We start from the raw sequence: 22,738 nt of genomic DNA on the forward strand, positions 1-22,738 counted from the left end.
CTCATTCCTTCGTGTACTACTCCTTCCTCTCCTTCCTCCTTTGCTCCCCCTGCTTCATTTTCCATCTTCTCATCTCCCGACGGTCTCCCCCTCCTTCCCGCTCTCTGTCTTACCCTAGTTTGGAAATGCAGCAGACCTCTGAGCCTGCCACCATTGGGTGCCAGGGGCTGTCACTCTGCGGCAGGAAGAGCTCCTATTGGTCGGGCTGGAGGCTGGTAGGGAGCTGACTATAAAAGGTGGGGCCGGCGGAGGCTCGCGGAGCGGCTCTGACAGGACAGGGTCGGAAGGGGACTCCTGGCGGGCAGCTGAGCGCCTGGAGCTGGGGTGCGGGCACTGGAGCAGCGGCTCTCCGCACTAACTCTCCTCGCCTCGTCAGCGGGGCCCCTGCCTCAGAGCCCGGCAACTTGCGGCCGTCGCCCGTGCAGCCTGAGTGCCCCTTGTCTCCCCTGCACGTGTCGCGCCCCGCGCGCCCCGTCTGGCCGCCGCGATGAGCGAGGTGAGAGGCGCTGCCCGGCCCCGCCGCTGCGGACTAGGGCTGCGGCGCGGGGAGGCCGCGGCTCGGGGTCCCAGGGCTGCGAGGGAGGGTGCTGCAGCCCAGAGCCGCTGAGAATCCTCTCGGGACGGCCCCTGCCTCTCTGGGAAAGCTCCCACCTTGGAGTGCTGGGGAGCGATTGGAAGAGGGAGGCTTTAAGTTCCCTGACTGTCGGTGGAGATTTGGGGGGACTGGAATCGATTGTAGAATGGGAGGGCTGAGGTCTCAGGTCGTAAGTTTTATCCTCAGGATACTGCCCTCTGCATAGGTCTTACTGCTCCAAGGTTACTCGGGCTTCCCTTCACTCCCCAGACTTCTGAGAAAAACATTAGCTTCTGTCTTCCCTCTCCTAGGGCTGTATTGCTTTTACACTCCTTATGTAGCATTCAACGGAGAACTCCAGCCCTCGCCCCCTGGGGTGGCCACTTCGCCCCTATTAGGAAGGTGGCATCCTACCCTCCACTCATTCAATCAAGAACTAACCGTTGGAGGGACCATTCTGATATTCAGAAGGCTTGTAGTGGGGGCCTGTCTGGCTGCTGGGGAGATGTCCCCTTCAAGAGTAGACCTCCTTCTGCAGTGCTTGTTACACCCTGAGTCTCCACAGGGTCCGTGGTCATCCGAACCAGACCCAGTCCATTAACTGTGATTTCCTCTATTCAAAGAACACTGTCCATCCGTGGGGGTCAAAGCAGAGACTGGGAAAGACCTCTTCCATTGTTTGACTGCATTTTTAGGCATCCAGAGACAAGGATCTTCCTTTCTAAGTGAAGTCAGTATGGGCAGTGACATCACAAGCTTGCTCTCTGCACCCCCTTTCCTAGTACCCAGGATCTTGTGTTAAATCCAACATCTCAGCTATATGCCAGATCCCAGCTCTACTGCTTACTAGCTATGTGGCCTTAGGCAAGTTTACTAAGCCTTTCTCTGCTTCAGTGTTTTATCTGCAAAATGGGGGTAATACTGGTCGTTCTAACGATTAAATGAGATAATATATGCCAAGTACTGAGAACAGTACCTGGCAGAGAGTAGGCACTCATTGTATGTTAGATATTGTTATTATCTCCATCTCACTTCTAAAATTAAAAAAAATTATTTTAGAGTATTTCAGAAAACTAGCATGAGAAGTGTCAAGGATACGAGGTTAGTGAAGGGGTAGGACCCTGTAGGTCTCAGTTTAGATCTTCATCTTTAGTAGGAGCTCTGCTGGCTCCTACCAAAAGCTCTCACCCAGGGAGCCAATTAGTGCCAACTACTATGTTTTGGTTGCCATGTCCACTAAGTTTATCCTGGAAAATTCAGCTACTCTGGGGGCTGCAGATGAACTAAAGTGGTTTCCTGTCCCTCAGATAGTTGTGACTGTGACCACAGCAGCCTTTCAGAAAGAAAGAAAAGGAAAAAAAGATTCAATCTTCTTTCCTTTTGCTTCTTTCAGCCCTAATGTGAGAAGAGAGGTTTTCTTTGCCCTCTCCCGTTGCAGAGCACAGGCTCCGGACGCGCAGGCTCAGCGGCCATGGCTCACGGGCCCAGCCGCTCTGCGGCATGTGAGATCTTCCTGGACCGGGGCACAAACCCGTGTCCCCTGCATCGGCAGGCGGACTCTCAACACTGCGCCACCAGGGAGGCCCTCTTTGCCCTCTTTTCACTGAGGTCTAGAGTTCAACGCCCCCCTAGTGTTTCTAAATCTGAAAGTTGCAATTCAAGCCATCCCCTGGAGGTTTGTGATGTGAAGTCTATGCCAACATGAAGATGTGTGGTTAGCCTGTGCTTTTTAGGGGAAGTGCACAGCCTCTCTGTAGGCTACACTACAGGGGCTGGGATCTAGGGTGATAGTTGGTAGAGTGACAAAGCTGTCACAAAGCAGTGTCAAGAAAAATAATTTGGTGTTTGAGGGGAAAGTCAAGTCTTGACTTAGCAGCTGTACTTGACTAGCCTCGATCAGGAACTCAGTAGAATGAAGAGAGTGGAATCCTTGGATGGGAAGTAACTGACAGTGTCTGCAGGGCTGCCTGACCTCCCAGGCTGTCAGAGTGAACTGGTCCTAACTAGCAGTTTAGTCGTCGAAGCTGCCTCCTAATACAAAGCTGAGCCTGGCTTCAGGGATGAGTATTTATAAAATCCAGAAGCAGCCACCTGGGCTTACACAGAGATCAGCTGTCCCTGAACCAGATACCCAAAGGGCCTCTGCTTCCCTAGAGGCCAAGACCCAGCCTGTTTTCTTCCTCTTGTAAAAGCTATGAAGAAAAGTGGAAGTGTTGCCCAGAGCTCTGAAGCTCTAGGGAGACTCCAAACTTCTTTCTCTCAGCCCAGCCCCAGGGGTCTCCTCTTTCAGGCTGGAGCCCTAGCCCAGGAAAGCCCTGTGCACTCTGAATCTTATGTAAGCTTCACCTCCCCCACCTGCTTATTGTCTTGCTTCAGTGAAACTGCATGAAATGAGAGAATTTGGGATCTCTTTAAGAGATTTCCATTTCAAATGAAGAACAAAAATTGGGGAGGGGGTCTCCAGACCTAGAGGAAAAGTGTAGGATCCTGGTGACGCTGCTGGGGAGGGTCTCTGGTGATACTTTCCCTTCCTGGCTCTGCTGTCACTCAGTACTGCAGCAGAGCATTCCCCTGTGAGTGTGTGTGTTCGTGTGCAGAGGAGCTGCAGGGGCTCGTCTCCAGCTTGTCTGCATTCACAGTTGCAGGCAGGACTTGATTGCTGTGAATCACAGTCTTATCTCTTATAGTTTAATAACTTTTTGCTAGTTTCGGTGGAGAATGGGGATGGGAGATGCATTCAGTCCATGAGGGCTCTTTCCTATAATCCCTTGTCATATGGTGTAGCTGGCGGCTTAAAGCACAGTTGCAAGTTCTTCTGTGATCCTGTTGCCCTTCTCAACTGTAAAAAACCCAGCTGGAGGAATCCCTTGGTCCAGCCGTCATTCTGCTGAAATGGGGCTTATGTATGACTGGTAACTAGTTCCATGGTGTCTGCCCCATAGTGTCTGTCCTCAAGCTGGCAGGGGATGGAGCAAGGGACAGATCAACTAGAAACCTCACTAGACCCAGTACTCCCTCCTTTATTATTCTGCTTGCTGTCCTCCTAGGTAATAGGAATGGGATATCACACTTTGGGGATCACATTCTCCTTCCTGTGCATGTCTGCCTGAATCTACAACCTCCTCCACAATGGAAGTTTGGTCAGGGTGACATCATTCTGTTATGTCTTCTGCGAACCATTTGTTAGGGAACCTGGTAGGGACTTGGAGGAAATCCAAGTTTCTCTCTTTCTCTCTCATTGGTATTTTATTATGATGATGATTATGTGGGACGTATAAAACAGAAGAGCTGGATACTGGAGAGCCTTCCACCTCTAGAAATATCTGGCTTCTGAAGTAAGAGAAACCAGAATTTGGTTCCAGAGCTTGCTCATCCCTTTCTCAGTCACCAATCCAGGTTGTTGGCTTTAGCTGCTTGAGCAGGAGACTGGCTGATAAAAGTGGATGACTTTGTCATCCTGTGACCTGGGAATATAGTCTTCTCCCTCAGCTGCAGCTGTTATCAGTAACACCTTAGAATGTCAAGTCTCTATAGGGACAGGCACCGTAAGTATTGTGGCTGGAGTCCGAATATGCAAACCTGATGTGTCTTTCATGTCTGTCCATGGAGAATCTTAACTGATGACAGTGATGGAGATAGGGCTGCAAAGACAGAGGAGGAAGTAGGATCAGGTCGATCAAGACAAGTCACTAGCTTGTCTTTTCAAGGTAGTGGTTCTATGAATGCTTCCCCCTGTTTTCTTTCTGTTTTTCTGTAGTTCCAAATTGTCTTTCATGAGTCTATGTTATCATGGAAAAAATAAGCTTAGTTTTGCAAAAATCCTTCTATCTAGAAGAAATACAGATATTTTTTTTTTACCAAAAAAATCTCAAATAATATATCAAAACATTTTAGCGATATAATTTCAGATTTGTCAAGGAACCCTAAAGATCATCTGGTCCAGGGCTTCCCTGGTGGCGCAGTGGTTGAGAGTCCGCCTGCCGATGCAGGGCACACGGGTTCGTGCCCCGGTACGGGAAGATCCCACACGCCGCGGAGCGGCTGGGCCCGTGAGCCATGGCTACTGAGCCTGTGCGTCCGGAGCCTGTGCTCCGCAACGGGAGAGGTCACAACAGTGAGAGGCCCGCGTACCGCAAAAAAAAAAAAAAAAAAAAGATCATCTGGTCCAATCTCCTCATTTTACAGATGAGGAAACTGCGGCCCAAACCTTATCTAAGTTTACACAGTATTAGAACCAACACTGGGGCATAGAACTGCTGCCTTCTTATCCCCAAAGAACTTTCCCTAAGACTCTTTTAACATGTGACTCCAGTGATAGAATGGTTTAATTTACATGCAACTTTGAAGGAATATATTACAAATACTTTCTATAGGAGATCTAAGCAGTGTGATTTAATAAATCCTGAGCAAGAGGATAGAGAGAGAGGAGAGACCAACGTAGGATGATATGTACCAACGGGGTAAATTTTGGTAGAATACTAGACAGGGTAAGCACTATTCTTCCTTATGCAAGATGCCTAGTCACCTTAAAAGTGAGTGCAATGAATATGCTGAAGTGGAGTAGGTAAGTTAATAGGAGTGTAGGAAGGCGGAAGTCTGGAGGTCCTCTTTTCATGCGTTCTTAGTTTCTGGTGTCCATCACTGATTATCATCACTGTAAAGAAACAAGGACCAGAAGGAGAGGTTTTCTTTCAGAAAAGAAAGGAATGAGCAATTCTCTTAACTCTAAAGTATTTGACTTGGAGGATCCAGTGCAGAAAACAGGTATCTAAGTAAAATTGCGGTACCTGATAATCAAACAGACGCTGAACATTTACTCCTCCTTCATTTGGTCACTTGACTTCCAAAGAGAGTACCAAGGCTTTGGGAGGAGAAATCTAGAAGAGGGAAAGAAGAACACGTTAGGCTGGCAAAGTAAGTGATGAATGCTAAGTGCGTGATTTTCTAAATCCGTAATCCAGACCTACTGCTCAAAGTGACTTGCTCCAGCATTATTTGACCTGCAAGAGTAAGCCAAGTCAGAAGCAGATCCCAAACCACTTTTTCTAAGAAATCTGCACCCCTGCGGGTGCCTGGATCTTATCACGTTCTCCTCCCTGAAGCCTGATTATTGTTTAAGTCCAGGCTGATGCCAGAAGGCGGGCCCACCTAGGTTTCCCAACCCCCCATCCAGGGAAAAGAGGTGCCATTTACCCTTCTGTTGTCCTTGGTGCTGCCTCCCTCCCCCACAAAGCCCTCCAGCTGAGCGTTTGCCTTGTAGGCTGTGGTGGGATTAATACGTTTATTCTGGGACAATAACGTCATGGGTGGGATGCACACTGAAGATTCCAGTAATACATGATGCTTTGGCACTACTCTCTCTCCCCCACCCCCTACCCCCAGTATGGGGTGAAGGCACAGCTCCAAGCTGTGTGCAGAGCACCGCAAATAACTACTCATTAAATTGTGGCAGCCCATGCTGGGGGGAAACGGGCGGGGGCTGTTGACTCACCGCATACCATGAGCTGGCATAGCCAAAGAATTCTGCCTGACTCCAGTGAGGGGTACTGCTATTTCAGGAAACAGGGGTGGGATGGCTGAGCGGGGAAGGACAGACCAGGGGGCTTGGGAGCTCGGACTGCTTAGGTTGTATTCCTGTCTCTAAGGTGTTTGGGTTATATTCCATGCATTAGGAAACATTAGGAAAAGAATGTGTGTCTGTAGAACCTGGAGTAAGGATTCCTAGTTCTTTTTCTGTTATTATCTTGAGGGTGACCTTGAGCAAGTCTTTCTGAAGCTGTTTGAGGACTGCAGCTGGTTGCTGCCCTGAAAGAATTGAAACAGTTCCAGCAGTGCTCCAAAAACAGCAGTCCAGGGTCTTTCAGGGGCACCAGGGGATCCCAAAGGCCTCTCTAAGGGTCTTTAGCAGTGAACTTCATTTATCACTGGGGGAGAACATGTCAGCAGGGATAAAAGGGTCCCTGGGGGGCTGAAGCCTCTTTGTCACTACTTGAAAGCAGATGCACTAACTCCTGTCTCCCTTCACTTTCTGCATCTCTAAAGCAAGCAGGGAGCTTACAAGGCCTAGGATTTATTTCAATACTAAGGCAAGAAAGGGGTCTTTGGGGCTCATATTTAGGATTTTTAGGATTCAGGCCCTTTTTAGATTTCCCTGCCCTGGACTATAGGACAGGATTCTGAGTCCTTGTGCTTATTCATCTGAGCTAAGTGATCCTAACAGTACTATAATGTGTATACGATGTGTTTTCATTTGCCCAGCATCCAAGATATATCATGCAAAAGCAGAGTATATGTGATCCAGATGCAATGAGGTGCTCCTTTGTTCCTGTCTGTTGCTGCTGTTAACAACCTGTGATACCTCTTTAAAGACCCCAGTGGGATGAGGCGTAGGGGGAAATCTGGGTAGTTTACCTTTCCCATGGTTAGTTCTAAATTGCTGCTTGGAACAGAGGGGGTGACACTATCTTGCCTCTTCGCGTGACAATGGTTGCTGTGGCAACACCATTAAAGATGTAAGAGACAAAGAAAGGAAGAAATGCAGCCCAAGAAGGGGGCAGGGCGAGTAGGGCCTAGAGTTATAGGGTACCTATTCCCCAATAGTGACAGCTATAGGGAAAAAGCACCTAAGTCGCTACCACTTTGACTATTTTCAGGTGCTTTGCCAATACTAACAAACTATCCTTCTGAGGCAAGGAATGGCTTTACACAGTCATCTTTCTGATACAAAGGATTGATTGAGGAGATATGGTCTATTTGCTCCTGAGGATTAATCATCTTCTCCCTGTGGTCTACAAAAAAAAAAAAAAAAATAGGGTATGTTTCTGTCTAAGGGTTCTTTGCAATGAAACATGAACATTAATGGAGGTGCTGTATTGGAGGTCCCCTCTGGTACACCTATGACCTGGGAGTAGCTCCAGGAGGCTCCAGGGCTCCAGACATGGGCAGCTGCTATACAGAATACAATTTCTGCCCAAGCAGACTATTGTTGGGCCCTTTACCAAAGGTTTAGAGCTATTGTCAGCATTTTTGGGGACAGACATTGGGAATACAGGGAGATTGTGATTTCCAGGGTTGGTTTAGAATAAAAAGAGAACAGTTATGAAACTCCTTTGGTAGCAGAATAAGCCTCAAGGGCCCTTAGAGCCACCCCAGGTATTCCCTTCCTCCTTCAGTCCCACTTAGTGAAGCTATACTCTGTGGCAGCTCTACTTTTTGATTCCAGGTCTTGAGCCAGGCAACACCCCAGTAACTTGTCCTATTCTTATATTCAATCCACAGTTACATTACTTCAAAATAATAACAATTTATTTTGATATATGCTAGGTATATTTTTTCTAGTTCTTTTCACCTTTTAGGATAGATATGTTTTCTCTTCTGCAGATGAGATGTCTGAGCACAGCAAGGCTAACTGATTTATCCAATGTCACACAGCTAGGAATGGGAGAGCCGGGATAGTCAATGCAGATCCAGGATATGAACTCGGATCTGTCTACCTCTACCTAAGATGACATATTGCTTCCACCAGGAATTTGAGGCTTGAGAAAATTTTAATTCACATAAACAAATATCTACTGAGTATCTACTATGTGCAAGACATAGGTTGCAGTTACTACAAGTGATACACAAATAAATGGATCGTGCTTTCAAGGAAATGGACTCTGGTGGGGTGGTGAAGTTGGGGAAGGGGAGGTAAGACAAATACACAATAACTATAATACAGGTAACATGAAATACACTCCTAGAGAAGTTCTTCCCCTTCATCCTCAGCTGTTTTTCAGGCACATCTACTGAAGTGAGGAAAAGCAATGACCTGGCTTCACAATCTCTGAGCCAGCTACAGAGTGAGGCCCTCAGCTATCTGAAAGCAAATTAAACTTCAGAAATCGTGGTGAGGTGGCAAATACAGCAGAGTAGGAGCTCCCTTCATTTGTTCAACATATACTGAGTGTGTATCATGCTAGACCCTGGAGTGAGTAAGATAGACACTGCCCCTGCCCTCATAGCGAGTTCCTCATAGGAACTTGCACAGAAATGGAGGAGACAGACATTAAATAACTAATTAATAAATTATTATTTAATTACATTAGTAACAAGTACTACTAAGGAGAAATACCAGGTGCTGTGAAAACTTATGACGGTCCTAGCCTAGTCTGGGGAGCTAAGAAGGGCTTCCTGGAAGAAGGAACCCTTAAGTAGAGCTCTGAAGGATAAATAGGAATTAACTAGGTAAAAGGGGAGCAGGGGTAAGGGAACCATGTGCCAAGGTCCTGAGGTGAGAAGCAACAGAGATGAGGTTACCGAGGTAATCAGAGGTTGCATAATGTAAGATCTTTTAGACTGTGTTAAAGATTTTCTTCTAAAAAAAAAAGCATTTTCTTCTTTATCCTAAGAGCATCAGTAACCACTTGGGCTATTACCGTGGTCCACATAAGAAACAACTGTGTTAGGATGGTGGAAGTGAATGGATTAAGAGATAGTTGGGAGATAAAGTTAATAGGACTTAATATTGAATTGGATATGCAATGTGAAGGAAAGAAACGTGTCAAGAACAATTTCTAGGTTTGTGGCTTGTACAACTGGATGAAATGGGGAATACCTTGCAGAGCACTAGGTTGGGTAGGTAGGATTATGAATTTAGTTTGAGACACAAAGAGTTTGGAGTTCCCATAGAACACCCAAGTGGAGATATTTTATTTATTTATTTATTTTAATTTTTATTTTATTTTATTTATTTTTTTGTGGTACGCAGGCCTCTCACTGTCGTGGCTTCTCCCGTTGCGGAGCACAGGCTCCGGACGCGCAGGCTCAGCGGCCATGGCTCACGGGCCCAGCCGCTCCGCGGCATGTGTGATCTTCCTGGACCGGGGCACGAACCCGTGTGCCCTGCATCGGCAGGCGGACTCTCAACCACTGCGCCACCAGGGAAGCCCAAGTGGAGATGTTTAAAAGCTCAGAGGAGATTTCTGGGATAGAGGTATGCAGTCTGCCCTCTGCATCCACGGGTTCCACCAACAGCGGATTGAATTTCTGAATCTGAGGATGCAGAACCCATGGGTACTGGAGGGCAGACTGTACTGTGCCATTTTATGTAAGGGACTTGAGCATCTGTGGATTTTGGTATCCCTGGGGATCCTAAAACCAATCCCTCTTGGATACCAAGGGAAAGCTGTACATTTGAGCCATCAATGGCATTCTGTGCGGTTCAATATGGTAGCCACTAACCACGTGTAGTTATTTAACTTATTAGTTATTAATAAATTATTAACTTATTAAATAAATTTATAAATTTTATTCCTCAGTTGCACTAGCCCCATTTCAAAATGCTCAATAGCCCCATGTGCCTAGGGGATGCCATATATTGGGCAGCACAGATATAAAACATTTCCATCATTGCAAAAAGTTCTTTTGCAGGGGTCTGCAAACTTTTTCTGTAATGGGCCGGGTAGCAGGTATTTTTGGCTTTGTGGGCCCTGTGGCCTCTGCTGCAATTACTCAACTCTGCTACTGTGGTGCAAAAGCAGCCACAGACAATATGCAAACAATGGGCATGGCTGTGTTCCAGTAAAATTTAATTTAGGAAAACAGGCCGTAGACCAGATTTGGCGGTGCGCAGTAGATAGCTGACCACTGTTCTATTGGATGGTGCTGTATAAATGATAACTGAAGTCATAGGTGCAGATAAGATCATCTAGGAAAAGAGAACAGAAGGGAGCCTAGCCCTAAACCTCGAGAGCCCCCAATACTTAAATGTTGACAGAAGTGTCCAGAAAGATAGGAGAAAAACCAGGAAAAACTGTGATGTCCCAGGAGCCAAGGAAAGAATGTGTGTCAAGAAAGGTGAAATGATTAAGAGTATTGAACGCTTCAAGAGGTCAAGCCAAGTGGAGCTGAAACTTTTGCATTTGATTTCTTATCATAGAGCACATTGGTTTTCTAAAGAGGCATTTCAGTGGAGTAGGAGTAGAAGCTAGGTTGAAGTGGGTGGGAGAGTGTGTGGGAGGTGAGGAAATGGAGATAGTAAGTGTTCTGAGAAGTCCAGCTATGAAAAGAAAAGAGATGTGAGAGACCCTGGCCCCCACCCCTTCCCCAGTCACCTATCTACTCTACCTTTCTAACTGGTCCTTCTCAGTCTTTTCTAGCTCTCTTAACCTTCTTTCCCCGTAAAAAAATAACTTATTATTTAATAACTTATTACGTTACTTGTATAACTTAATAAGGTATAACTTACATGCAGTAAAATGTACTTTTATCCGGATATAGTTCTGTGAATTCTGACAGACATATACATCATGTAACTGCCACCACAATCAAGATATACAGCAGTTCCATCATCCCCAAATTCCCCCATTTTCCTTTATACTCACCCCTCCCATGACCTCAGCCCTTAGCAGCCACTGATCTGTCTGCTGTACCTATAGTTTTGCCTTTACAAGAAATGTCATATAATTGGAATCATACAGTATACGTGTATCCTTACGGGTCTGGCTTCTTTCACTTAGCATAATGCCTTTGAAGTTCATCCATGTTGTTGTATGTATCAGTAGTTCATTCCTTCTTTAATTGTTGAGTAGTATTACATTTTATGGATGTATTACAATGTGTTTACCCATTCCTCAGTTGAGGGACATTTGGTTGTTTCCAGTTTTTGGTGATTGCAGGTAAAGCCGTTATAAACATTCACCTGCAAGTTTACGTGTAGACGTACATTTTAATTTCACTTGAGTAAATACCTAGGAGTAGGATTGCTGGGTTGTATGAAAAATGGACACTTAAGAAACTTCCACACTAGCTGTTCCATCTTACCTTCCCACCAGCAATGTCTGAGAGCTCCAGATACTCTGTATCTTTGCCAGCACATCGTATAGTCATTAAAAAAAAACCAACAAAAACACGTGTGTGCACGCATGCGTGCACATGCACGCACACACACACACACACACACACACACACACCCCAAAACAACAACAACAAAACATTCTAATAGCTGTATAATGATATCTAATTGTGGTTTTAATTCAAATTTCCCAAATGACTAATGATATATATTTTTTCATGTGCTTATTTGCCATCCATGTATCTTCTTTGGTGAAGTGTCCAAATATCTTGCTCCTTTTTACAAACTGTATTCATACTATTGAGATTTGAAAGTTCTTTATATATACTGGATACAAGTCCTTTATCAGATTTGTGATTTGCAAATATTTTCTTCCAGTCTGTAGTTTGTCTCTTCATTCTCTTAGGAGTGTCTTTCAAAGAGCAGTTTTTAATTTTGATGAAGTCCAATTTATAATTTTTTTCTTTTATGGATTATGCTTTTGGTGTATCTAAGAAATCTTTGCCTACCCCAAGGTTGCAAAGATATTTTTTCCCTGGATTTTCTTCTAGAAGTTTTATAGTTTTAGGTTTTATATCCATTTCAAGTTAATTTCTGTATAGGGTGCAAGACATAGATTGAGGTTTCTTTGCACTTGACTATCCAATTGTTCCAGCACTATTTTGAAAGCACCACCCTAACATTTTATTTATTTATTTATTTTTATAAATCTTTATTGGAGTATAATTGCTTCACAATACTGTGTTAGTTTCTGTTGTACAACAAAGTGAATCAGCCATATGCATACATATATCCCCATATCCCCTCCCTCTTGAGCCTCCCTCCCACCCTCCCTATCCCACCCCTCTAGGTCATCGCAAAGCACCGAGCTGATCTCCCTGTGCTATGCTGCTGCCTCCCACTAGCTATCTATTTTTACATTTAGTAGTGTATATACGTCGATGCTACTCTCACTTCGCCCCAGCTTCCCCCTCCGTCTCCCCCCATGTCCTCAAGTCCATTCTCTATGTCTACGTCTTTATTCCTGCCCTGCCACTAGGTTCATCAGTACCATTTTTTTTTTTTAGATTCCATAATATATGCGTTAACATACAGTATTTGTTTTTGTGTTTCTGACTTACTTCAGTCTGTATGACAGACTCTAGGTCCATCCACCTCACTACAAATAACTCAATTTCATTTCTCTTTATGGCTGAGTAATATTCCATTGTATATATGTGCCACATCTTTATCCATTCATCTGTCAGTGGACATTTAGGTTGCTTCCATGTCCTGGCTATTGTAAATAGTGCTGCAATGAACATTGTGGTACATGTCTCTTTTTGAATTATGGTTTTCTCAGGGTACATGCGCAGTAGTGAGATTGCTGTGTCGTATGGTAGTTCTATTTTAGGTTTTTAAGGAACCTCCATACTGTTCTCCATAGTGATTTTATCGATGTATATTCCCACCAATAGTGCAGGAGGGTCCCCTTTTCACCACACCCTTTCCAGCATTTACTGTTTGTAGATTTTTTTGATAATGGCCATTCTGATAGGTGTGATGTGATACCTCATTGTAGTTTTGATTTCCATTTCTCTAATAATTAGTGAGGTTGAGCATCTTTTCATGTGCCTCTTGGCCATCTGTATGTCTACTTTGGTGAAATGTCTATTTAGGTCTTCCACCCATTTTTTAATTGGATTGTTTGTTTTTTGATATTGAGCTCCATGAGCTGTTTGTATATTTTGGAGATTAATCCTTTGTCTGTTGTTTCATTTGCAAATATTTTCTCCCATTCTGAGGATTGTGTTTTTGTCTTATTTATGGTTTCCTTTGCTGTGCAAAAGATCTTAAGTTTAATTAGATCCTATTTGGTTTTTTCTGTTTTTATTTTCATTACTCTAGGAGGTGGGTCAAAAAAGATCTTGCTGTGATTTACGTCAAAGAGTGTTCTTCCTATGTTTTCCTCTAAGAGTTTTATAGTGTCTGATCTTACATTTAGGTCTTTAATCCATTTGGAGTTTATTTTTGTGTATGGTGTTATGGAGTGTTCTAGTATCATTTTACATGTAGCTGTCCAGTTTTCCCAGCACCACTTATTGAAGAGGCTGTCTTTTCTCCATTGTATGTTCTTGCCTCTTTTGTCATAAATTAGGTGACCATATGCACATGGGTCTATCTCTGGGCTTTCTATCCTGTACCATTTATCTGTATTTCTGTTTTTGTGCCAGTACCACACTGTCTTGATTACTGTAGCTTTGCAGTATAGTTTGAAGTTGTGGAGCCTGATTCCTCCAGCTCCGTTTTTCTTTCTCAAGATTGCTTTGACTATTCTGGGTTTTTTGTGTTTCCAGACGAATTGTAAAATTTTTTGTTCTAATTCTGTGAAGAATGCCATTGGTAGTTTGATAGGGATTGCATTGAATCTGTAGATTGCTTTGGGTAGTATAGTTATTTTCACAATATTGATTCTTCCAGTCCAAGAACATAGTATATTTCTCCATCTGTTCACCCTAACCTTTTAATATTGGGGTTCCTCAAGGCTTGGTCCTAGACCCACTTCTTTTCACTCTAGTTGTGGTTGAAGAAGGAATTCAGATTGAGGAAGGCTTTTTCTTGTTTTTTCGGTTTTAAAGAAAGGAAGAGGTTTTATTTATAAGCAAGTCAAGAGAATTGATTTTGAAGATCCCTGAGGAGGAGAAAAGGGGAATGGGATCTAAAGCTCAAATGGAAGGAAAAGACATCATCTGAATGCTGATAAATGCCCTGGAAGGAGGTATGGGGTCAGGAAAGGGAGGATATTGCTGTGTCATATCCCTCTCTGCAGTCTCTCAAAGTTTGAAGACAGAAGACCCCTAAGCCAGCAGACGTCTCCTTTTCCTCCGTCCACACTGGAAGGGAGAGTCCACAACTTTGAACTGCAGAGGAAACAAAAGTATACTCATGGGGAATTGACAGCTACTGCCAAGATGATGGAATGGAACATTGGAGCACATCAGGCCCAGAGGTGAGGAGAAAAGGAATACAGGAATGTAGGCAGGGAAAGAAACTAGGGCCCTCTAGGGAAAGGCAAGAGTTGATGGGCCTCATAGTTGCTAATTACATGTTGAGAAGTAAGAAACATTTAGTCCTGTGTAGGCAGTGAGGCTGAACTGAACCAAGCTTCAACTCACTAGAAACTTCGAGTAACAGGCTTAAATGTAAGCAAGAGAGTCATTTGAAATGGAAACCAATAGGATGATCCTGCACATGGAATTCTCAGAATCTGAAAGGCTAGCATCTGGCCCTGGGAGTGAAAAACACACATACAGGCTATGGCTAACCCCCAGGGGTCAGCCCGGTATGTGTCAGGAGGCCCACTGGGCAAACATCAAGATGAAAGCCAGAATCAGCATGGCTAGCTCAACTAGCAGAGCAGGAATCTGAGTCAGTAGGCAAGGTCTGGGATCAGGTTCTCAAATTACAAGAAAGCTTTCCCCATATTGGGAGGACAGGACCCTCTAGAGTATATATCAAGCAAGTGTTGGGGACTATGGATTGAGAGACTGGTCCTTGAATACAGCTGCCTAACTGTGGGAATGGAAGGAAATCATGATCTCTAGGACTTTCCTTCTTACCTAGGGATTGCTCTGCTGTGTGGGAGCACTTGTCTATTTAAATCGGTTTCACACTGGACATCCTTCTCATGTGGTATGTATGTACCACATGCATACACGTGCTTACGCCTTTGGCTGGAGACGGATACAGCATAGCATAATGTTCAAGAGGGTGGACTCTGGAGTCAGACCACGTTGGTTCAAATCCTGGCTTTGCTACTTCTTAGCTATATGACCTTAGGCAAGTTAATTAACCTCTTCTGGCCCTTAGTTTTCTTATCTGTAAAGTGAGACTAGTAACAATACCTATCTTATAGGGCTGTTGTAAGAATTAAACATGTTAAAGTACTTAGAACAGTGACTGGCACAAAGTAAGTATTATATCAATATATATGATTATTAATAAGATGAGGTGGGGTGGCATTCTAAAGTCCTTGATTTCTTCCAGTTCCCCTAGATGGGTCCCATAAGGAAAAGGAAGGATTTGCTAAACCATTTCACTGTTGTTATTTCTGGTCAGAAGAGCTCAGTGTTGAAAGAAGTAGAAGAGCACCTGAGAGTTTCCAGTAATCCATACCTGGCTAGAATGAGAGGCTGAGAGAGAGCGGCTGAGAAACGCTCACCTGTCACAGCTCTGTGGGTGAGCACTGATCCTCTGGAGTTGCGAGTTTTTTAAGAGACACTCTTACAGCACATGTGGTTTCTGGTTCATCCAGAGAGGACCTCCGTGCCTCCTTGGTTTACCAGAAATATGGTTAATCTGATGGCTGTCAGATGGATGCACCAGAGGACCTTGATTCATCTAAAATTGCTGAGTTTCTGGAAGATACACAGGAGGCTTGGGGCAGAGACCAGGGACCAGGAAAGGGCTGAGTATGACGTAGAGGGTGGGAGCTAACAACCTGTGATCTAACTGCCCCCACCTCCCACCTCAGCAAATCACTAACCACTAAATCCAGAAATCCATAGTGTTCGGAGTAGCTATTTGAGAACTGGCTGGAGAGGGTACAGGGAGGAGGAGCAGGTTGAAGCCCCAGCATATTACTTTTTAGCAGAAGGTGTGAGAGAGATTTCAAGGGGCATTGTTAGTAATAGGGGTTTTCTTCTCCTTTACAGAACCCTTTTCTAGTCTCCGTAGTGACCTCTCATAAAGTTCGGCCAAATGGAGCTGAGAACCCCTGGGTGGCTAGACAGCAGCTGAGCCATGGCTCCATTCCAGGGTCAGTAATCTCAGGAGAGACTCAGGAAGGTGACAGCTGGCAGGGCAGAGGGAAAGGGGTGGCGGGTGTGGTTCAGCCCTGGCAAATATTCCTGCTTCGAGGATTCTCAAGGTTAGCTGATATGAGAAGGAAGGCAGAGGAAGGGGCAGTTACTCGAGGGAAGATTTTTAGAACTGGGGTCCAGATTTTCCTCCAAAGGGGAGGGATGAAAGAAAAGAATTGGTGGATTAAGGGAACAGGCTTAGAGAGAGAGAGAGGGATAATGGTTAAAGCAAGGATCAGATTCAGGGATTTGCTGGCAATAAAAAAAGGAGGGTTTGAAGTCAGAGATCATAGGACTATAGAACTTGCCTCTTGACCCGTGACCCTCTTGTCAGGACTATTGACTATTATCCTATTACTAAACACCCCATGTATCTCATGCTTTTGCAGTGTGGACAGACCTCTTGTGATGACAGCGTGCCAGCGTGGAAAGCGTCACCTAGCTAACTACTGGGTCACTACATTGATCATGTGCCAAATATATATATATATATAGACTACAGGAAGATCATGGGCAAAGAAAGAATAATGAGTGGCCAGTCTCCCAAGAGTCTCAGGAACAACCCTTCCTCTAATGGAAACTTTTTTTTTTTTTGGTCAAAGGGGGACTAGCAGGAATTCCATAGGGTTTGGGGAACACCCTTGTGCAAGTTCTTTCAGATTTTTAAATAAAAATGTACATATACATACATAAGCAATCAATATATTTTACAAAAATTGGACCATATCAACTTTTATTTGTAAATTTAATTATTTTTGGCTGCACTGGGTCTTCGTTGCTGCGCGTGGGCTTTCTCTAGTTGTGGTGAGCGGGGGCTATATTCGTTGCGGTGCACAGGCTTCTCATTGCCGTGGCTTCTCTTGTTGTGGAGCACGGGCTCTAAGGTGTGCAGGCTTCAGTAGTTGTGGCTCGCAGACTCTAGAGCATAGGCTGAGTAGTTGTGGCGCACGGGCTTAGTTGCTCCATGGCATGTGGGATCTTCCTGGACCAGGGATCGAACCCGTGTCCCCTGTATTGGCAGGCGTATTCCCAACCACTGCACCACCAGGGAAGCCCCCAGCGTTTTTTATCTTAATAATTTTTATTTTACTTTAAATTATTATTTTCTTATTTCCCCCTAACTTTCTGTTAGAAAAATTTATCAGAGTTGAAAGAGTTGTTCAATGCACATCCATATCTTTTCCAGCTAGATTCAGTAATTGTGAATATATTAGCATATTTGTATCAGCATGCGACGGTATTCGATCTTGTGGACATAGCACAGTGGCTAAGAGTGTGGAGTTGGTCTGCCTCGGTCCCAGAGCCAGTTCCACTGTTTTCTAGTAGTGTGGCTTGACCTTGGGCAAGATCTTTTTTTTTTGCGGTACGCGGGCCTCTCACCGCTGTGGCCTCTCCCGTTGCAGAGCACAGGCTCCGGACGCGCAGGCTCAGTGGCCATGGCTCACGGGCCCAGCCGCTCCGCGGCATGTGGGATCTTCCCAGACCCGGGCACGAACTTGCGTCCCCTGCATCGGCAGGCGGACTCTCAACCACTGCGCCACCAGGGAAGCCCTTGGGCAAGATCTTTAACATCTCTAAGCCTGTTTCCTCAACTATAAAATAGGATGACATCTCAGAGATTTCAGAGGATTAAATGGGATACGGTTTGGCCATAATAAAATGCTCAGGAAGTATTATTTGGATACTTGTCTTATCTCCTCACTCAGCCTGGAAGATAGGGACAATATCTTGACTGGTTTTACTTTATTTTTTTTTTTAATTTTTGGCTGCGTTGGGTCTTCGTTGTTGCAGGCTGGCTTTCTCTAGTTGCGGTGAGTGGGGGCTACTCTTTGTTGTGGTGCTCGGGCTTCTCACTGCGGTGGCTTCTCTTGTTGCGGAGCATGGGCTCTGGGCGTGCGGGCTTCAGTAGTTGTGGCGCGCGGGCTCAGCGGTTGTGGTGCGCGGGCTTAGTTGCCCCATGGCATGTGAGATCTTAGTTCCCTGACCAGGGATCAAACGGGCATCCCCTGCATTGCAAGCCAGATTGTTAACCACTGGACCACCAGGGAAGTCCCTTACCTGCAGAATTTGACACAATTAATCACTCTTGTCTCCTTGAAATAGTTTCTTCATATGGCTTCTAAAGTACTATAGTCTCTTGACTTTTCTCCTGGCTTCTTCTCAACTTCTCTTATTGATTTCTCCGCATTTCTACAACCTCTAATCACCGGAATGCCCCAGGATTTGCCCCTTTTCTCCTCTTTATCTGAACTCACTCCCTTGGTGATCTCACCCAGTCTCATGGCTTAAATGCCAACCACATCTTAATAACTGTCTAATTTATATCTCTAGGCAAGAGTCTTCTCTTTAACTCATCTTGAATATCCAACAGCTTATAACAACATCTCCTCCTGGTAGACAGTGGACTTGAGGATGGTGGGGGGCCGGGGGCCAGGGGGTACGGGGTGGGGAGGCTGAGACAAAATGAGAGAGTAGCATTGACATATATACACTACCAAATGTAAAATAGCTAGTAGGAAGCAGCTGCATATCACAAGGAGATCAAGTGCTTTGTGACCTCCTAGAAGGGGTGGGATAGGGAGGGTGGGCAGGAGGCTCAAGAGGGAGGGGATATGGGGATATATGTATACGTAGAGCTGGTTCACTTTGTTATACAGCAGAAACTAACACAACATTGTAAAGCAATTATACTCCAATAAAGATGTAAAAAAAAAAAAAAAAAAACTCCTCCTGGATAACTAGGTAGGCAATCTCAAACTTGTCCAAAAACAAGCTTCTGATCCTTTCCCTAATACCTGCTGCTCCTGCTGTCTTCTTCATTTCAGGAAATGGCAATTCATTTTTTTTTCATTTCCTCAGCCCCAAAACTTTGGAGCTATCCTTGAGTTGTGTCACTATGCCATTTAACCAATAGTCGTAGCTTGAAAATACAGTTGGCCCTCTGTGTCTGAGGGTTCTGCATCCGTGGATTCAACGAACCAAAGATTGAAAGTATATAATTTTTTAAATTTCAGACAGTTTCAAAAAGCAAAACTTGAATTTGCTGCAAGCCAGCAACTATTTGCATAGCATTTACATTGTATTGACAACTATTTACATAGCCTTTACATCGTATTAGGCATTATAAGTAATCTAGAGATTTTAAGTATGTGGGAGTATGTGCATAGGTTATATGCAAATACTTGCCAATATACAAATACATGCCATTTTATATAAGGTATTTGAGCGTCTGTGGATTTTGGTATCCTTGTGGGTCCTGGAACCAATCTCCTGCGGAATCTGAGGGACAATTGTATACCTAGAATCAGATCACTTCTCACCACCTCCACTGACACCTTTTTGATCCAAGCAACCATTATTTCCTGTCTAGTTTTCTGCAATAATTGCCTAACAGATTTTTCAGCTTCCTCCCTAATGCCCCTTATGTGCCAATTGAAGGTCTCTAATGGCTTCTCATCACCCTTACGATAAAAGTCAAGCTCCTTAAAAAGACTCCCAAGGCTTAAAAAGACTCCCAAGGTCCGACGGAGTCTGCCCCAACTCCCAGTTATCTCTGATCTCATCTCCAACTGTCGTTCACTCCAGCTACGTTGGACTCATGCTATTGCTCAAACACGCTAGTCACACTTCCACCCCAGGGCCCTTGAGAGCAATTGCCCACCACCTACAGCCCTTACTCCCTTATCTCCTTCAGCTCTTGGCTCAGATACCACCTTTCAGAGAGGCTTTTCCTGACCACTCTGTATAAAACTGTATTTCTCCATTCCCACCTGGCAGTCACTACCTCCCTTCCCTGTCTTTTCTCTATAGCACTTATCACCACTTAACATAATAATAATTTTTTTATTCATTTGTCTATCTATATCCTAGAATGTAAACTCCATGAGGGCAGGGTTTTTTCTGTTTTGTCCTCTACAATTTCCCTAGCACCAATCAATACTTGTTGAATAAATTTTGATGACTCTTCTCCCTCTCTCTGATCTCAAGACCCACTTCTTCAAAAGACTAAGGGATGGGGCTTCCCTGGTGGCGCAGTGGTTGAGAGTCCGCCTGCCGATGCAGGGGACGCGGGTTTGTGCCCCGGTCCGGGAAGATTCCACATGCCGCGGAGCAGCTGGGCCCGTGAGCCATGGCCACTGAGCCTGTGCGTCCGGAGCCTGTGCTCCGCAACAGGAGAGGCCACAGCAGTGAGAGGCCCGCATACCGAAAAAAAAAAAAAAAAAAAGACTAAGGGATGGACCTGGTAGTAGGAGGGCTTGAAAATGATGATGGTGAGTCTACGGGGATGGCACCTTAATACTTCTGTGAATATCTAATATTCTGATTTTTCTTTTCCAGCTTAACACCAAAACATCCCCAGCAACCAACCAGGCAGCTGGCCCAGAGGAAAAGGGTGAGTGGGGGTGGGCTAAGCAGTTTGTAGGGCAGGTAAATATAGGGACATGAAGACAAGTAGGGCTGGAAGCCTGGAAGCTCCTAAAGTCAGATGTAACAGGAATAAGAATGTGATAAGTGAAACAAAGCACTAGGTTAGGACTACTATATCTATAAACTTCCTTCCACTTTTTCCTAAGAAGTAAACCTACTAGAATTTACGCTTTGATTTTAGAAACTGGCTCTGGAATGCTTGGAAACAGGTACAGTGATAGGAAGAAACTCATCAAATGATCCCAGCCCCTGTCTCAATCAGAACTTTAGGGAAAACAGGGGAAAGTGAGTGTGCCGTGGGACTCTGAACTGTAGGATTTAGGAATAAGTGGTGATAGAAGACATTTGTCATCTTGGTTCAAGAGTTGCAAAGCTTCTGAGTACCTACTATAACTAATTCTCAGCCTAGGTACCCTGACTCAAGCTTCTGGGAGAGTCATCAGGCATTCCGGGTCCTAGCAAAGATTGGGGGACCTCACAGAGTCCAGTAGAAAGTGGACTTTAACCACTGTATTTGGGGTCTGGGAAAGGGGCTGGGGCAATTCAGGTTTACTCATTAATGAATCTCTCAACTATCTGCAGGGAGAGCTGGCAATGCCAAGAAGGCTGAGGAGGAGGAGGAGATTGACATTGATCTGATGGCACCAGAAACAGAGAAGGCTGCCCTTGCTATTCAGGGCAAGTTCCGGCGATTCCAGAAAAAGAAAAAGGATTCCAGTTCCTGAATAACCAGCCTTACCCTTCACCTTGCTCCCTTCCCTCCCCTTCTCCACAGCTCTGACTCCCATGTATCTTTGTCTCCTTGTCCCTCAAGCTTCTCGTTGAGGCAAGTTCAACACTTATACATTATTTTCCCTGGCCTCTCAAGCCATCGCAGCCGCAGAGGCACAAGGAACACAGGGAAGATGAAGAATTCAACAGGCAGCCACTTGCTTAAGGGTGGAATGTTTTCTCCTTGGGATACAGCTTCTTGACCAGTACCTGTGCCTGCTCTATGAGGCTGAAGAGCAAGAGGATTTGAGGTTGAGAGAGGGACCCCTGACGATGTGGGAGGGAGGGAAAAGCCTTCAGAGTAGGGTGCCCGAGGGTGGGGCATATGTTCCACTGGTTACAGCATTCACACTTCAGGTAGCATTTTTTACCTTCACATCCTTCTCATCAGAACCTCAACTTCCCTCCTATGAGCTAAGCCACAGTGGGGACTGGAGCCTCCCTTTCTCCTGGGCAGACCTAAATCAAACTGCTCCCATGTTAGTGCATGCTCAGTAGATTAGTTCCAAGGAAGGCCGACTGGGACTGGTAGAGACAAGGGCAAGTTTCCTTCATCGTCTAGTCTAGAACCGTAAGGGGCAGAAGTGGAAGAGGTTCAAGGGGCCGCAGGCAGGGAAATGGGAAGATTTGGGAAGGAAATCGCCAGTTGATTTGGGAAGAAAAGAAAAGTGAAGGAGGAGGAGATCTCTAAGGACACAAGTTACTGCTGGTAAAGGTGTACCATATGAAGGATTCCTGGGGCTTTGTTAACCTGCCTACCTCTAACCCCTCATGCCTAGCCACCCCCAGAGGCCACAAAAACCAAGTGACCCTTGTAGTTCCCACCTGCCCCATGGTGGAGTCAGAGCAGAAGTGGAACAGCCACTCTGTGTGATTTTAGCATGTTTAATAATTATGAAAACAATAAACAAAATCCTCAAGTGGGGCCTTTTGACCTCTCCTTCTGTTTTTTCTCGGGAGGAATATGAATATAAGCCTGAGCTGGCCTCAGGGAGGGTGGTAGAGCAACTGCACGGATTACATGATGGCCCAGGAAACTAACACAGACTGAAGCCCTCTCCTACCTTCCTTCCCTGACCTTGTCCTCACCTTGATTCACCACCCACATTGTCTCTACCTGCTGCTATTTCCACCCCCGATGCTCCCCTACAAGGGTGCTCATCTCCTTCCCTTTCCCCTTCCAGCGAGCACACGCTTGGTGGATCTGCCTCTGAAAACAAACCCCATCTTCCCTTCCTCCCTCTCCCCGAGTGACCTGTGTTAGCTGTCCCTCCTGCTTTGTCTTCCTCC

The 22,738-nt window shown here is 45.1% G+C and overlaps 1 protein-coding gene across 1 annotated transcript; it reads left to right on the top strand.

Annotated features, from left to right (window-relative positions):
• The first annotated feature begins 267 nt into the window (after positions 1-267).
• PCP4L1 (Purkinje cell protein 4 like 1) lies at positions 268-22,387 on the top strand. Its single transcript, XM_067728422.1, has 3 exons — positions 268-496; positions 20,588-20,642; positions 21,260-22,387. The coding sequence occupies exons 1-3, from the start codon at positions 488-490 to the stop codon at positions 21,400-21,402; spliced, it is 207 nt and encodes a 68-aa protein (XP_067584523.1). The 5' UTR covers positions 268-487; the 3' UTR covers positions 21,403-22,387.
• The last annotated feature ends 351 nt before the right edge of the window (positions 22,388-22,738 follow it).

This window comes from Pseudorca crassidens, chromosome 2 (genome assembly GCF_039906515.1).
Source record: "Pseudorca crassidens isolate mPseCra1 chromosome 2, mPseCra1.hap1, whole genome shotgun sequence".
In the NCBI taxonomy this organism is placed as follows: Eukaryota; Metazoa; Chordata; class Mammalia; order Artiodactyla; family Delphinidae; genus Pseudorca; species Pseudorca crassidens.